At 41.9% G+C, this 16,178-nt stretch overlaps 1 protein-coding gene across 1 annotated transcript; it reads left to right on the top strand.

The window, feature by feature from the left end:
• Window positions 1-3,171: 3,171 nt before the first annotated feature.
• Window positions 3,172-4,989, top strand: LOC118833102 (SHC-transforming protein 1-like). Its single transcript, XM_036740498.1, has one exon. The coding sequence runs from the start codon at window positions 3,252-3,254 to the stop codon at window positions 4,668-4,670; it is 1,419 nt and encodes a 472-aa protein (XP_036596393.1). The 5' UTR covers window positions 3,172-3,251; the 3' UTR covers window positions 4,671-4,989.
• The last annotated feature ends 11,189 nt before the right edge of the window (window positions 4,990-16,178 follow it).

Below are 16,178 nucleotides of genomic sequence, written 5' to 3'. Positions count from 1 at the left end.
AATAGGCTGGAAAAATGAGCAAACAACAGAAAATATTTCTGACTATAGAAAGTTATTATGGTGACAAGGAAGATCACTTTAGCAAAATGTTAAAAGTCAAGAAATAGGCTGGAAAAATGAGCAAACAACAGAAAATGTTTCTGACTATAGAAAGTTATTATGGTGACAAGGAAGAACAGAGTCAAAGCTCCTACATCCAAAGCCACAAAGAAAAATATGAATTGTTCTCAGGCCATGAAAGAGCTTAAAAAGGATTTTAAAAATCAAGTAAGAGAGGTAGAGGAAAAATCGGGAAGAGAAATGAGAATAATGCAAGAAAATAATGAAAAAAGTCAATAGCTTGGTAAAGGAAGCATAACAAATACTGAAGAAACTAACACCTTAAAAAACAGAATAGGCCAAATGATAAAAAAGTACAAAAATCAAATGAGGAGAAGAATGCCTTGAAAAGCAGAATTAGCCAAATGGAAAAAGAGGCACAAAAATTCACTGAAGAAAAGAACTCCTTAAAAAAAAGAATTGGATGGGCAGAGCCAAGACAGCAGCTGGAAAGCAGGGACTTGCATGAGCTTTCCCCCAGGGCCCTCGAAACACGGGTAAAAAACGGCTCTGAACACATTCTAGAGCTGCGGAACCCACAAAATAACAGAGGGAAGCAGGGCTCCAGCCCAGGAAAGCCTGGATGGTCGAGGGGAAGGGTCTATCACATGCGGCTGGGAGCAGAGTGAAGTAGAGCCCAGCATGGGCCGCACCAGGACCAACCAGACCAGGAGCTGGGCAGAACAGGCCACAAGGCCCTGAATCATTGAGCTGTGGCAGTTACCAGACTTCTCAACCCACAAACACCAAAGACAACAGAGAAGGTTAGTGGGTAGAACTGCTAGAATGGAGTGAAAGGAGTGTGCGGTTGGCTCCAACCCCTGGTGCTCAGAAGTGGTGCAGCTCTGGGACTGCTTCCAGTTACTGTTGCTTTTGGCCCCAGGCCCACCAGGTGGGAGGAATTAAGTGGCAGATCAGAGTAGGACTGCAGAGCCTGCTTGGATCTAAGTCTCACTCCAGGTTGGCAGTTCTTGGGGGAGGAGGAGCACTGCTGTGGCAGAGCTTGCTGTGTAGAAGTAGCTCTGAAAACAGCAGCACAAAACCCCTAAAGCTTGGGACAAAGTAACTCTCTACTCTACAAGCAGTCATATCCTGACAAAAAGCTCGAGGGTCAAGTAGTTGCCTGGGAACATGAACAGGCAGTGAAAATGCTCTCAGATTCAGACTCAGACTTTGGAATCTTTCTTTGGTGACAAAGGAGACCAAAACATACAGCCAGAAGAAGTTAACAAAATCAAAGAGCCTACATCAAAAGCCTCCAAGAAAAATATGAATTGGTCTCAGGCCATGGAAGAGCTCAAAAAGAATTTGGAAAAACAAGTAAGAGAAGTAGAGGAAAAATTGGGAAGAGAAATGAGAATGATGCAAGAAAATCATGAAAAACAAGTCAATGACTTGCTAAAGGAGACCCAAAAAAATACTGAAGAAAACAACACCTTAAAAATAGACTGGTTCAAATGGCAAAAGAGCTCCAAAAAGCCAATAAGGAGAAGAATGCCTCAAAAGGCAGAATTGGCCAAATGGAAAAGGAGGTCCAAAAGACCACTGAAGAAAATACCACCTCAAAAATTAGATTGGAGCAAGTGGAAGCTAGTGACTTTATGAGAAATCAAGATATTATAAAACAGAACCAAAGGAATGAAAAAGTGGAAGACAATGTGAAATATCTCCTTGGAAAAACCACTGACCTGGAAAATAGATCCAGGAAAGATCATTTAAAAATTATTGGACTACCTGAAAGCCATGATCAAGAAAAGAGCCTAGATCTCATCTTCCAAGAAATTATCAAGGAGAACTGCCCTGCCCTGATATTCTAGATCCAGAGGGCAAAATAGAAATGGAAAGAATCCACTGATCGCCTCCTGACACAGATCCCAAAAAGAAAATTCCTAGGAATGTTGTCGCCAAATTCCAGAGCTCCCAGATCAAGGAGAAAATACTACAAGCAGCCAGAAAGAAACAATTTGAGTATTGTGGAAACACAATCAGGATAACACAAGATCTAGCAGCTTCCACATTAAGGGGTGGGAGGGCTTGGAATACAATATTCCAGAGGTCAATGGAACTAGGACTAAAACCAAGAATCACCTACCCTACAAAACTGAGTATAATGCTCCAAGGTAAAATATGGATTTTCAATAAAATAGAGGACTTTCAAGCTTTCTCAGTGAAAACACCAAAGCTGAATAGAAAATTTGACTTTCAAACACAAGGATCAAGAGAAGCATGAAAAGGTAAACAAGGAAGAGAAATCACAAGGGACTTACTAAAGTTGAACTGTTTTGTTTACATTCCTACATGGAAAGATGATGTGTGTAATTCATGAGACCTCAGTATTAGGGTAGCTGAAGGGAATATACATATATATACACACACATATATATATGTATACATATAGACAGAGGGCACAGGATGAGTTGAATATGAAAGGACGATATCTAAAAAAATAAAATCAAATTAAGGGATGAGAGAGGAATATATTGAGAGAGGGAGAAAGGGAGAAATAGGACAGGGTAAATTATTTCAAATAAAAGTGGCAAGAAAAAGCAGTTCTATTGGAGGGGAAGAGGGGGCAGGTGAGGGAAATGAGTGAATCTTGTTCTCATCGAATTTGACCTGAGGAGGGAATACCATACACACTCAATTGCGTATCTTACCCTACATGAAATTAGAGGGAAGGGGATAAAAAAGGGGGACAATAGAAGGGAGGGCAGATAGGGGGAAGAATAATCAAAAGCAAACACTTTTGAAAAGGCACAGGATCAAGGGAGAAAATTGAATAAAGGGGGACAAGATAGGAGGGAGGGAAATATAGTTAGTCTTTCACAACATGACTATTTATAGGAGTGTTTTACATAATGATACATGTGTGGCCTGTGTTGAATTGCTTGCCTTTTTAGGGAGAGTGGGTGGGGAAGGAAGAGGGGAGAGAATTTGGAACTCAAAGTTTTAAAAGTAGATGCTCAGGAGGCTGGGCCTGGGGGGGAGGGGGCGGGAAAGAAAGTTGGAGGTCTACTCGAAGAAGCTGCGGCCGCCAGACCCGGAGTGAGACCGGCCCGTGGCGCGGAGTGGAGACCCCATGCGGCCCTGGACCGGCTCCACCCCAGAAACAGCTGCGTGTCGTACCTGTACCTCAGGAGCTGGGCTGGGCCATGGATTCCCTGGACATGAACAAACTGAGCGGCGGGCGGAGGACTCGGGTGGAAGGGGGCCAGCTGGGGGGTGAGGAGTGGACTCGTCAGGGGAGCTTTGTCAACAAGCCAACTCGGGGTTGGTTACATCCCAACGACAAGGTCATGGGACCTGGGGTTTCCTACCTTGTTCGGTACATGGGTTGTGTGGAGGTCCTCCAGTCGATGCGGGCCTTGGATTTCAGTACTCGCACCCAGGTCACCAGAGAAGCAATCAGTCTGGTGTGTGAGGCTGTGCCAGGGGCCAAGGGGGCTGCACGGAGGAGAAAGCCCTGTAGCCGCCCACTCAGCTCCATACTGGGGAGGAGTAATCTAAAGTTTGCTGGAATGTCCATCACCCTAACTGTTTCTACCAGCAGCCTCAACCTCATGGCTGCAGACTGTAAACAGATCATTGCCAATCACCACATGCAGTCAATCTCATTTGCGTCCGGTGGGGATCCGGACACTGCGGAGTATGTCGCCTATGTTGCCAAAGATCCTGTCAATCAGAGAGCCTGCCACATCCTGGAGTGTCCAGAAGGACTAGCACAGGATGTCATCAGCACCATTGGCCAGGCCTTTGAGCTGCACTTCAAACAATACCTCAGGAACCCACCCAAGCTTGTCACTCCTCACGACAGGATGGCTGACTTTGATGGCTCAGTTTGGGATGTGGAGGAAGAGGAGCCACCTGACCATCAGTACTACAATGACTTTCCAGGGAAAGAGCCCCCTCTTGGTGGGGTAGTAGACATGAGGCTTCGGGATGGAGCTGCCCCAGGGGTTCCTCGTCCACCTCCACCCAGTACCCAGACCACCAACCACCTAAGAGCCACTTTGCCCGTTGGACAGCTAGCCAGTGGTGACCCTGATATTCGAAAACAGCTCCCAACTCCTGGACCAGGTAGAGAACTATTTGATGATCCCTCCTATGTCAACGTCCAGAACCTGGAAAAAGTCCGGCAAGGAGCTGGTGGTCCTTCTAACCCTACTACTAATGGCATCGCCCCACGTGACCTCTTTGACATGAAGCCATTTGAAGATGCTCTTCATGTCCCCCCACCTGCCCCCACAACACCAATGGCTGAGCAGCTCCGAGGCGAGCCCTGGTTCCATGGGAAGTTGAGTAGGCGGGAGGCTGAAGGGCAGCTGAGGCTCAATGGGGACTTCCTGGTTCGAGAGAGTACGACTACCCCAGGCCAGTATGTCCTTACTGGTCTGCAGAGTGGCCAGCCCAAACATTTGCTGCTCGTTGATCCTGAAGGCGTGGTTAGGACAAAGGATCACCGATTCGAGAGTGTCAGTCACCTCATCAGCTACCACATGGACAATCACCTGCCCATCATCTCTGCAGGCAGTGAGCTATGCCTTCAGCAGCCGGTGGAACCGAAGTTGTAACTGACCTGATCCTGTCCCCAGCCCTGTTCCAGCCTCCAGGACACTCCCTTTCACTTTTCTGGTCCCAGTTCCAACAGTTTTCTGGGGGAAAATGCTATGGCTGCAGCACTCTGTTGTATCTGTGAGTGGCCTGAATCCTACGGTTCAGGACCTGGAGGAGGAATTCACTTTTCTGCTCCTTCACCAGAGTATTAGTGCCCATGCAGCCTCATGGCCCTCAGATGGGCCTGGGCAGAATCCCCTAACAGGAGAAAGGAATCTTAGGAACAACTCCAGTGGAATGGGATTTTTCTTCAAAGGGATAAAATTCTGTCCCTCCTCCAGTGTTTAAACCTTGTGCCTTTGACCATGCGCCAGGTCTAAATAAGTTTTATGCAAAATTTTCCTGTGGGCTAAAAATGATGATACTCCCATCTGACCCCCAGGATCCTGTCTCCCAGCCCTCCCTTAGCCTGGGCCTCCCAGACTGCTTAGGAGACTGGGGGGTAGATGTGGTTGCTTGCCCTTCTTCAAAGAGGATGTTTGATCCTCAGAGCCTATCCTAGAACTCCACTTCCTGGCCAGGGGGAGGTGAATGTCCCATCCCTATTCCTCCCTTCTACCACATACACAGAGTGCCTCCTGGCCAGGGCCCCCATTCTAGGGGTCTGTATATACATTTCGTAAACATCCATTCCCCCCACCCCCAGCATTGCATGCACATTGTCCTACTTTACAGCCAAAGTGTAGCCCCTTGTAGCCTCTCCCAACTCCTTTGGGTTGGACAGTGAATCCAGTATTTGGTTCTTCCATACAGTCAACTCTCAATTTTCTGCATTATTTGAGGGGTAATGGTTATCTATAGCAGTGGATAATCCCCAAATAATTTTTATTTAGTTTGGGAACATTGTAGTTTTGTCAACCGAATTATTTCCTGATTGTCTTGCTTGAGCACAAAAGTTATCTCATCTTTATACATATAGCACCTTTTTTACTTTTTCCAAGACTTTATCTAGTATATCATTTTACCATCATGACGAGCCTGTGAAGTAAGTAGCACAGGCGTGATTATCATCTCCATTTTACAGGTAAGAAAACTGATGGATAGAGAAGGTTAGGCGATTGTTGAAGGCCACATGGCCAGGAAATGGCCAGGACTAAAAGCCAGACCTCATCCTAGCCTAGGAAAAAGCCTGGAATTTAATTGTGCTGCAGATAAGCCTCAGAGGGGATCATTCAGATCAATGTATTTATTGAGTACCTGTTGCTAGACGTGAGGAATACAGAAGAGGTAGAAGATACTCCTGAGGAGTCGTGGATAATGGAGAGTTGACTGTATCTTTATCTCCTCCTCTTCTAATTCTCCCTTCTACCCTTATTTTGTTTGAATCTATTCACGGGTCTCACTTATACCAAAGGGAAATGTCATTAAGATCATTATTTCTTTAAAAAAAAAAGAAAAAAAAAGTAGATGCTCAAAAAAGGGTTGTTTTTGCATGGAATGGAGAAGTAAGATATACAGGCAATGGGGCATAGAAATCTATCTTGCCCTACAAGAAAGTAAGGGAAAAAGGGATGGGGGGGGAGTGGAAGGGGAGTGATAGAAGGGAGGGCTGATTGGGGAATGGGCCAATCAGAATATATGCCATCTTGGAGTGGGGGGGGAGGGTAGAAATGGGGAGAAAATATGTAACTCAAAATCTTGTGGAAATCAATGCTGAAAACTAAAAATATCAAATAAAAAAATCTAAAACTAAAAAAATAGAATTGGACAAATGGAAAAAGAAGTACAAAACCTCACTGAAGAAAATAATGCCTTAAAAATTAGAATTGAGCAAGTGGAAGCTAATGGATCTATGAGACATGAAGAAACAATAAAATAAAACCAAAAGAATGAAAAAAAAAGAAAATGTGAAATATCTCATTAGAAAAGCAACTGATCTGGAAAATAGATCCAGGAGCAATGATTTAAAAATTATTGGACTTCCTGAAAGCCATGATCAACAAAAGCCTAGACATCATCTTTTCAGAAATTATCAAGGAAAACTACCCTGCTATTCTAGAACCAGAGGGTAAAATATTAATTAAAAGAATCAACCAATCACTTCCTGAATGAGATCCCAAATGAAAACTCCTAGGAATATTATAGCCAAATTTCAGAGCTCCTAGGTCAAGGACAGAATATTGCAAGCAACCAAAAAGAAACAATTCAAGTATCATGGAGCCAGTCAGGATAACACAAGACTTAGCAGCTTCTACATTAAAGGACTAGAAGGCTAGGAATATGATATTCTGGAGGGCAAAGGAGTTCATATTACAACCAAGAATCACCTACCCAGCAAAACTCAGTATAACCCTTCAGTGGAAAAAATGGATCTTCAATGAAATAAAGAACCTTCAAGCATTAGTGATAAAAAGACCAGAGCCAAATAGAAAATTTGACTTCCATGTACAAAACTCAAGAGAAGCATAAAAAGGTAAACAGGAAAGGTAAACAGGAAAGGGACTTAATAAGGTTAAACTGTTTACATTCCTACAGGGGAAGATAATACTTGTAATTCATAAGAACTTTCTTATTAGGGCAGTTAGAAGGAGCATATATAAACTGAGGGCACAGGTGTGAGTTGAATATGATTGGATGATATCTTTAAAAATAAAATTAAGGGGCAAGAAAAGGGAATGCCCTGGGAGAAAGGGAAAGGGAGAGGTAGAACAGGGTAAATTATCTCACATAAAAGAGGCAAGAAAAAGCTTAACAGTAAAGGGGAAGATGGTGGAGGTGACAGGGAATGCTTGAACCTTTCATCAGAATTGGCTCAAAAAGGGAATAACATACAGTCTCAATTGGGTATAGAAATCTATTTTACCCTACAGAAAAGTAGGAGGGTAAGGAGAAAAGATAAGGGGGCAGTGCTCATAGAAGGCAGGGTGGATTGGGGGAGGCAGTAGTCAGAAGCAAAACACTTTTGAGGAGGGACAGGGTGAAAGGAGAGAGGATAGAATAAATGAGGGAAATAGGATGGAGTTAACACAGTTAGTAGTCATAACTGTGAAAAAATGTTTGAAGCAAGTTTCTCTGATAAAGGTTTTATCTCTCAAATCTATAGAGAAATGAGTCAAATTTGTAAAAATAAGAGCCATTCTCCAATTGACAAATGATCAAAAAATATCAACAGCTTTCAGATGAAGTAATCAAAGCTATCTATAGCCATATGAAAAAGATGCTCTAAATCACTATTGATTGGAGAGAAGCAAATTAAAATAATTCTGAGTTACTACTTCACTCTTATTAGATTGACTAATAGGACAGAAAAGGAAGGTGACAAATGTTGTAGAGAAAGTGGGAAAGTTGAGAGACTAATGCATTCTTGGGAGAGTTTGAACTGATTCAACCATTATGTAGAGTAATTTGGAACTATGCTCAAATATTTATAGTAGCTCTTTTCTGGTGGCAAGGAATTAGAAATTGAGGGGATGCCCATCAGCTGGGGAATGGCCGAACAATTCATGGCATATGATTGTGATGGAATGTTATTGTGCTATAAGAAATGATGAGCTTGATGCTCTCAGAAAAACCTAGAAAGACTTACATGAACTGATGCAAAAAGAAATGAATAGAACCAGGAGAACACTGTACACAGTAACAATATTGTAAGATGATCAACTGTGAATGACTTAGCTATTCTCAGCAATACAATGATCCAAGACAATTCTGAAGGATTTATGATGAAAAATGCTATCCATCCCCAGATGGTGTCTGAATACAGATCAAAGCATACTTTTTTACTTTATTTTTCTTGGGTTTTTATTTTGATCTATGTTTTCTCTTACAACATGACTAATATGGAAACATGTTTTGCATGTATAACCTATATCAAATTGCTTGCCTTCTCAAGGAGCGGGGTGGGGAAGAAGGGAGAGAATTTGGAACTCAGTTTTAAAAACAAATGTTGAAAATTGTTTTTTACATGTAATTGGGGGAAAATAAAACACCAAATAAAAAAAAAACATTCCATACAATGTGAAGTGAGCAGAGCCAGGAGAACATTGTACACAGTAATAGCAAAACTGTACAATAATCAACTGGGAATGATTTAGCTATTCTCAGCCATACAATGATCTAAGACATTTCCAAAGGACTCAAGATAAAAATGCTATCCACCTCCAGAGAAATGATGGAGACTGAATGAAGATTGAAGCATTTTTTTTTACTTTCTTTTTCGTTTGGGTTTTTTTTGGTCAGCGTTTTCTTTCTCAACATGACTAATATGGAAGTGTTTTCCATGATTACACATGTATAAGAGAGAGGAGGGGAGAGACAGAGGGAGAGAATTTCAAACTCAAAATTGAAAAAAAATATTTTTAATTTTACATGTAATCGGAAAAAAATAAAATATAAAAAAAAAGAAATTGAATGTTGAGTTATTTCGAGATGTAAGGGACAGCTCAGGCTGAGGACCTGTAGGCTTTCAGTGCTCCCAAAGTGGTGTGATCCAAGGGAAAGTCTGACTTCTGCCCTCCTGGCCTGAGGTCCGCAAGTTCCTGACCTGGGTTTGGGTCTGAGCAACACAACTGTGGGCTTGACCATATCTGGAGTTCCAATAGTCTATGGCTTAACTCAGCTATTAGCCTAGTGGAAAGCTCTGCTGGTTCAGGGAGTAGCCCAAGGGGATTTTGGACTTGAACTTGGTGGGATTAATGCATTGTTGTTATTGATGTTTGTCCTTTGGTTTTAAAGAGGACCAATGACATTCTGGGGTAATGTCTTGACTTTCGTGTGAATTGGATTTAAGTGAGGCAGAGTTGCACAAAATAGCCTCACTCTCTCCCTGAGTCATCAGTGTCCAGTGGCAGGACAAAAGTCAAGACAACTGGCAATGGCCCAGGATGCAGTAGATAACCCTGGCGTCTTCAATGCCTGACCAAGCTCTAAGTGCTTCACAAGTACCTGCTTTGGCCGCCTTAGTGGCAGTTGGGACAAATTGTTCTCATCTGCCCATTCTGTTATGGAAAGTCTTAACATGCTTGGGGGTAAACATCCTCTTCCTAGAGACTGAGGTGGTGTAGGGAGGATTGCACCCCCAAGATGCTGGAGGGAATGTTTGTATGTTTGTTCTTGCTATATCTTTGAAGTAAATACTCTGTAAAGGCTGACCTAGCATTAAATAGTTAAATGGAAGTGGGATGCTAGTAACTGGGCCCTAGAAAGGGGGAAACACAATTGGTGAGGGCTTGAGTCAATGTGGAAAAAAAAAGACACCACCCACCTTCTCAACACATTTGGAATACTGAAGACCTCTTGGGAGGAGGTGAAATGTAAGAGACCTGTCCTTCAAAGATGGGGCCAGAGCAAACTAAAATTACAGAAAACTATGGAAAGATCGTATAAGGATTGTTAAGGTCAACCCTGAAACTTCTTGGTTCCGCAATTTGCTTATTTCCCATGATCCACTCTACCATAGCTAGACACAGAGATGGTCATAGCCTTGACCTTGCCATCACCCACAAGGGTTACACTTCCATTTTCATGAACTCTGAAATCCCTTTCTCTGGCCATAATTTTTTTTCAGAGATATGATCTTTCCCCTTGAGGACTGTTTTAGCTACATCCCAGAAATTTTGGTATATTATTTCAACATTATCATCTTTTCTATGACTTGTTCTTTGACCCACTCATTATTTAGGATTTCATTGTTAAATTTCCATTTGGGTCTGTCTTTTGTTTATGGCCCCTGAACCAATTACTATTTTTATTGTGTTATGTCCTATAGAGGATGTTATTAGCTATTTCTGTTTTTTATGTTTGTTTACAATATCTCTGTGCCCTGGTACATGGTCAATTTTTTTAAAAGTTATATGTAGTGCTGAGAAATTCTTTTGCTGTCCCATTTAGGAGATACCCTAAGTCTTTCACCTCTAGCTCCTCCGGCAATTTGTTCAGTTCCATATTTACCCTTTTGTTTATCTTTCTGTTAGATTTATACAAAACTGAAAGAGTGATATTGAAGTCTCCTGCCACTATTGTGTTACTGTTTATGTCTCCTGGTAGCTCAGTTAGTATTTACTTTATGAATTTGTATGTTAAGGGATTTGGAGTATATGAGTTTATTACTGATATCGGTTTCTTGTCTGTGGTTCCTTTTACCATAATGTAGTTTCATATTTTTATTCCTTTTTATTTTTTGAATGTTTGTTTTTGTTTTGTCAGGTAGCATGGCTGCAACTTTTGCTTTTTTGGATCTACTCAACGAATAGCAATTTTTTTCCCATTCTCTCAGTTTTATTTTGTATGTGTCTTTGTTTTTTAAGTTTCTTATAAGCAACAGATTGTAGAATTTTGTTTTCTCATCCAATCTGTTTCTCTTTTTCATTTTATTGGATTGTTAATCCAATCCCATTTAAAGTTAAGAGTTATTTTTGTATTTTCATCCATTTATCTTTAATATTGAGGGTTTTTTTCAAGTTATGATTTTTCCCTCTTCTGCTGTAAACACAATATTATGTCTCTTCAGTTACTTTAGCTTATTCTTTTTTTAAGGTTGCCTTATTCCCAATCACTCTCTTCCCCTCACTCGTATTTCTCCTTTCATTAGTTACTCCTTTCCCTTTGGGGTTTTGCTTATTAGTTCCTTTTTTCTTTCCTACTTTTATCTGGTTATTTTAATTCTTCCTCCACCCCTTTTTTCCTCTCTCAGTGGATTCCCCTCTATTTCCCCCCTTCAACTAGGCCTATTCATTAGTTTTTTTTTTAAATTTCATTTTTGTGTCCCTTTTCATAGAAGGTTTCTCTCACTTTCATCATTATCCATGTTTTCTGTCTACTCTAAACTCTTATTATCTTGTTCTGACTCCTATTATCCAGTCCATCTCTATTCTCTATTTTCCTCATGGAATCAAAACTTCCCAAGTATCCATTCTGTGATCTTCTCTTCAGTCAGTTTATGCCACTGCCTGATAGATCTTGCCCCTTTGATTCCCTGTAGCAGCAATTTAGATTTGAAGATCTTTCCCACCCATTAATAGGCCATGTGACCTGCTTACATCACAGGAAGCCTAAGTTACATGTGGTAGGAGGAGCTTCCTGACAGGAAAAGGAAGTTATGTCTCAGGAAATGCAGAGAGAGAGAGAGAGAGAAAGAGCACGCAGTTATGGCTGCTAATGGCTGCCGTCAGTGATAGTTAGAGCTGAACAGGCTGACTTCACTGTACTGTGACTTTGTTTTTGGGAAGACCCCAGCAGGGGGTTGGAGAGGTTTTGGGATGGAGAGGCTCTATGTTGTGATATTGTGTATTGAACGTTTTACTGCTCTGATAGATTGGATAAATGGCTTGTGGGATATGGTTCTCTGGTGTCTAAATAAATGATTTACTTCTACCTTCTATGTGGAGACTCTCATATACTTTGCGATACAGAACTACATAGGCATTTTGACAATTATCATCTACATTGTTATTATTGCCTTACTGATACATTCCCTTTTTAATTGTGCCTCACTCCCAGGACAAAGCTAATGCCTTCAGGTGACAAAAAGGACACTACCCCATGGTAGTGGGGTGTCTACCCCATAGTAGGACTCTACCCTATGTCCCTCCTTATTCAGTCCACCACTGATCTATATTCTTCCCCTGCTTATCTTCCTTTCTCCATTTGCCTCAAGCTCTTTTCCCTGGGTCCATGCCTCCCCCCACCACAATCTACCAGGTACCAGTAGCCCCCAGAACTCCACCCTCCCACATCCCTTCACACAACATTTTCTTCACCCATAGAAGCGTTCATCAGTAGAACCCCCTACCATTACCAAAGCAAGGCTTCTTTCCTTTCTCTCTCCCCTTTTAATCCTTCCCACCTCATCCTCGTCCACTTGCCTGTAAAGTTCTTCTCTTCCTGAGAACCCAAGGGTTCAGCTCCCCATCATTGCTAGCCCTCTATTTGACTCCTATATATCACATGCTCCCCTCTAGACCTGTTGTTCATGTTTTCCCTATTGATTTATGTTCAACATCAAGTTTTCTTCTTCCTGAGATCTTTGGTAATTTCAAGGGTTTTTTCTCTATTGTTCACTGTTTTTCACTGTTTGACTTCCTCCCCTCTTGTGGTAGTTTCCTTCAGGGCTGGATCTAAGTGTCTCAGTCTCCTCCCACACCAGGCAATTGAATCAATCAATAAATAAACATTTATTAAACATCTATGTGTCAGGCACTGTGCTAAGCTCTGGAGATACAAAGAAAGGTAAAAGAGCCCCTTCCTTTAAGGAGCTTACTATCAAATGGGGGAGGGAGGAGAGACAACATGCAAAAAATATATACAGAGCAAGCGATATAGAGCTATATAGAGTATACATAGGAAATAATTAAAAGAGGGAAAGCACTGAAATTAAGAGGGGTTGGGAAAGGCATCCTGTAAAAAATGGGATTTTAGTTGGGACTTACAGGAAGCCAAGGGGGTCAGTAGTCAGAGCAGAGGGTGGAGAGTATTCCATGAATGGGGGACAGCTAGAGAAAATGTCTGAAACTGAGAGATGGAATGTCTCATTCATGGAACAGCCAGGAAGCCAGTGTCACTGAAACAAAGAGTACCTGTTAGGGGTGAGGTATAGGAAAACTGGAAAGGTAGGAGAGGACCAGGTGATGAGGGTTTTGAAATGCCTAACAGAGCATTTTATATTTGTTCCCGGAGGTAATTCTTTGTTCACCAACCTAGGTGAACAGAACTAGCTCTAGCTGGAACCTGAGCTCTTTTACTCAGGCTTAGTGGAGGGCCCCACAGGCCCTCTTTCAGTGTCCTGTCAAACCTGCTCCTTAGTTCTTTGGGCGGGCACCAGGTGTTGGTGCAGTGGGGTTGATTCCTGTAGTTTGAATCTTTAAGGCTGGGGGAAGGGGGAAGGAGGGAGATGTCTTGAGCTCTATTTCAAAACCAAATATGTTCTGCCCCTTTTTTCTGTTCCTGGCTCTCCTATTTTTGTAGCAGAAATCACTGAATCCCCCAGCCACACCCCGCTCCCCCAGCAAGCTTCTGCCCCTGAAGTGCTGCCACAGAGCTGGCAGCCCAGGCAAACTTCTTTGGCCCTGGAGAGAGGGAGAAGGAACTGGGGTTGTGGGGAGGGGGTTTGGTCATGATTCTGTGTATCAGATCCTTAGGTCTGCTAAGTGCTACCTTAATGCCAGTAGCCTGGGAGTTGGGAGAGGGATGTCCAGTGGGCTCAGCATGGAAATCAGTTCATGGGTTTGTTTGGTGGTGTTGTTTTTAAACCTTATTTTGGATTCTGGGTGACCTAAATCATGGACACAGCTGAAGTTGCTTTATCTTTGGCACATAATTTCTGTTTTGGAGAGGTTTGAGAGGTCATGGGGATCAGAGAAAATGTCAAGTCTGCCATTTTGCTGCTCACATGACCTGGAAATCTCTGATCATAATCTTTTCTATTTCCATCTTTTCCTCTGCCTTATTAACCCCAACCCTGTTCTTCAAACTCACTGTGACCTTGGATTCCTCTACCCCTCCCTTTTTTGCCTCAGATTATCACCCCTATGCTGCTACACTCTCCTCCCTTTCTGATCTTGACCCCTTGGTGAACCAGTTGAACTTTTCAATAGTCTCTACTCTCAAGTCACTTGCCCTTTTATCCTCTTGCCAATCATTCCCTGCCAAGCCCAAGGCTGGGATTACTCCCACCATCTGCTGTCCTCACTCCTATTCCCCTACTGCCAAATGGAGCCAGGAGGAAATAACAAAATCATACTGACTGGCTTCCCTACAACTTTATGTTAACATATTCTCAAGTGGGCCCTCACAGCGATGAGGTAATCCCTAATCATCTCCCTAATCAGTTCACTGTCCCATTCACCACAGCTGCTTTTCCAGATTTTTTCATCTTTCCTCAAACTTCCCCTGCCCCTTAGCTGAGAATCTGGCCTCATTATCTTACTCAAAAAATTGAGGCCACTCACTGAGGGCTCACTCTTTCCCTCCATTCCTCACCTCATGTTACTCAAATCTCCTCCTCCGTTATGTCCTCTACCCCTGTCACACATGAAGAGGTGGCCTTTCTCTGTCCCATGGCAAACTTGTCCAGATGCACACGTGGTTCTCTTTTGTCATATCTTCTCCAATGCATTGTCCCCTTATCATCTCTACTTTTTCACTAATCTCACCAATCCAATCTCTCCCTGTCTACTGGCTGCTACCCTTTTATCTACAAACATTTCCACATCTCAAAAAACCCTCACTTGACCCATCCATCCCCATGATCATCCTATATTTCTTCTGTATTTCATGGCTAAAATCCTCAAGAATGCTGTGTACAATCAATGCCTTCTTATGGGAGAAATATCTCCTCTATGATTTCATGTAGTGAGCAACTGCTGATAAATATATATTTACCTCAATGCTGAATTGTGCAGGTAAAAACTTATTATACTCAAGCATAGGTTCAGGCCTCAGAGAAAAACTTCACCCTGATTAGAACTCTAACAAGCCTTCTCATGGGCAAAATTATATCAATGACAGAGAAAGAATTCTTTTATGTATTACAATCTTGTACATTCCTCTTAGGCCATAAAAGTTAAAAGAGAAGATAGATCCATAATCCCATACTTCCTTCAATATTATACAAGTTGAACAAACTTAATCAGTCTTAATGCCGTATATCCCCTAAAGAAATAAACTTTGTCCAACAAAAGCTATAGGGTAAACTAAGTCAGGTTACAAATTAGACAACATTTGTAAGATTCACAAATAGGCTTATTGAAATGGAGGGTTTACATGTTGCCAAAGAGTCAGGGACAGTTGATATTCTTCCTCTGGCTTTTTATCTAAGGAATGTTTAAAGCTTTTAAGTAACTTCTTTTTACATCCCATTGGACAACTTTTGTTCACATGAGGTTGATATTAAAATAGACTTTTAGTTGACCAAAATTTACAAGAAGAATAGCCACAATTTGCAAATAATAAAAGGAAAGCAAAAATTCCCCAAACATTTCTTGTTTTGATCACAGAGAGGTCTGTAATATTTGTCTTTGATTACCCACTTATAAACTCTTTTCATTTCTGCCCTGGGCATATTTCAACTGAACTCATACATACATTCCTACAGGCAGACGTGAATGTTGGAAAACATTGTTTCCAGCAGTAAACTGACAATAAACTGACAATACTGCAAAATATCAAGTCTCCTTGATCTGGCTTGTTCCTGGTGACTCATTCCAAATGTCCATTTAACCCTCTCATTTCATCTTGGGTCTTAGCTGGCTCATGTACCCATATGATCCTTGGAAACATTTTCCCTTGGAGATTCTAGGATCCACCTTGTTCCCAAGGTGGTTCTGGAGGAGTGTTCCTCCTAAAACAGATCTGCTTCCCTGGTTTCAAGTCACTCGCAAAGTTTCCATAGGTAATGCTGATAAGACTCAACACAATTTATTGAGATGACACAGACTTTAAATTTGATCTTCCAGTAACTAGTTTGTGTGGTGAAAACCAGTTCAAATTTTACGGAGCTAACCTTATTAACCACAGAGCTATAAGAAGAA

The sequence above is a fragment of the Trichosurus vulpecula genome (assembly GCF_011100635.1).
Source record: "Trichosurus vulpecula isolate mTriVul1 chromosome X unlocalized genomic scaffold, mTriVul1.pri SUPER_X_unloc_1, whole genome shotgun sequence".
NCBI lineage: Eukaryota > Metazoa > Chordata > Mammalia > Diprotodontia > Phalangeridae > Trichosurus > Trichosurus vulpecula.
This window is presented reverse-complemented; position numbering and strand designations above follow the sequence as displayed.

What these genes read in the sequence shown, in the direction of transcription:
- LOC118833102 (XM_036740498.1), top strand. Translation starts at nt 3,252, where the DNA reads ATGGATTCCCTGGACATGAACAAACTGAGCGGCGGGCGGAGGACTCGG.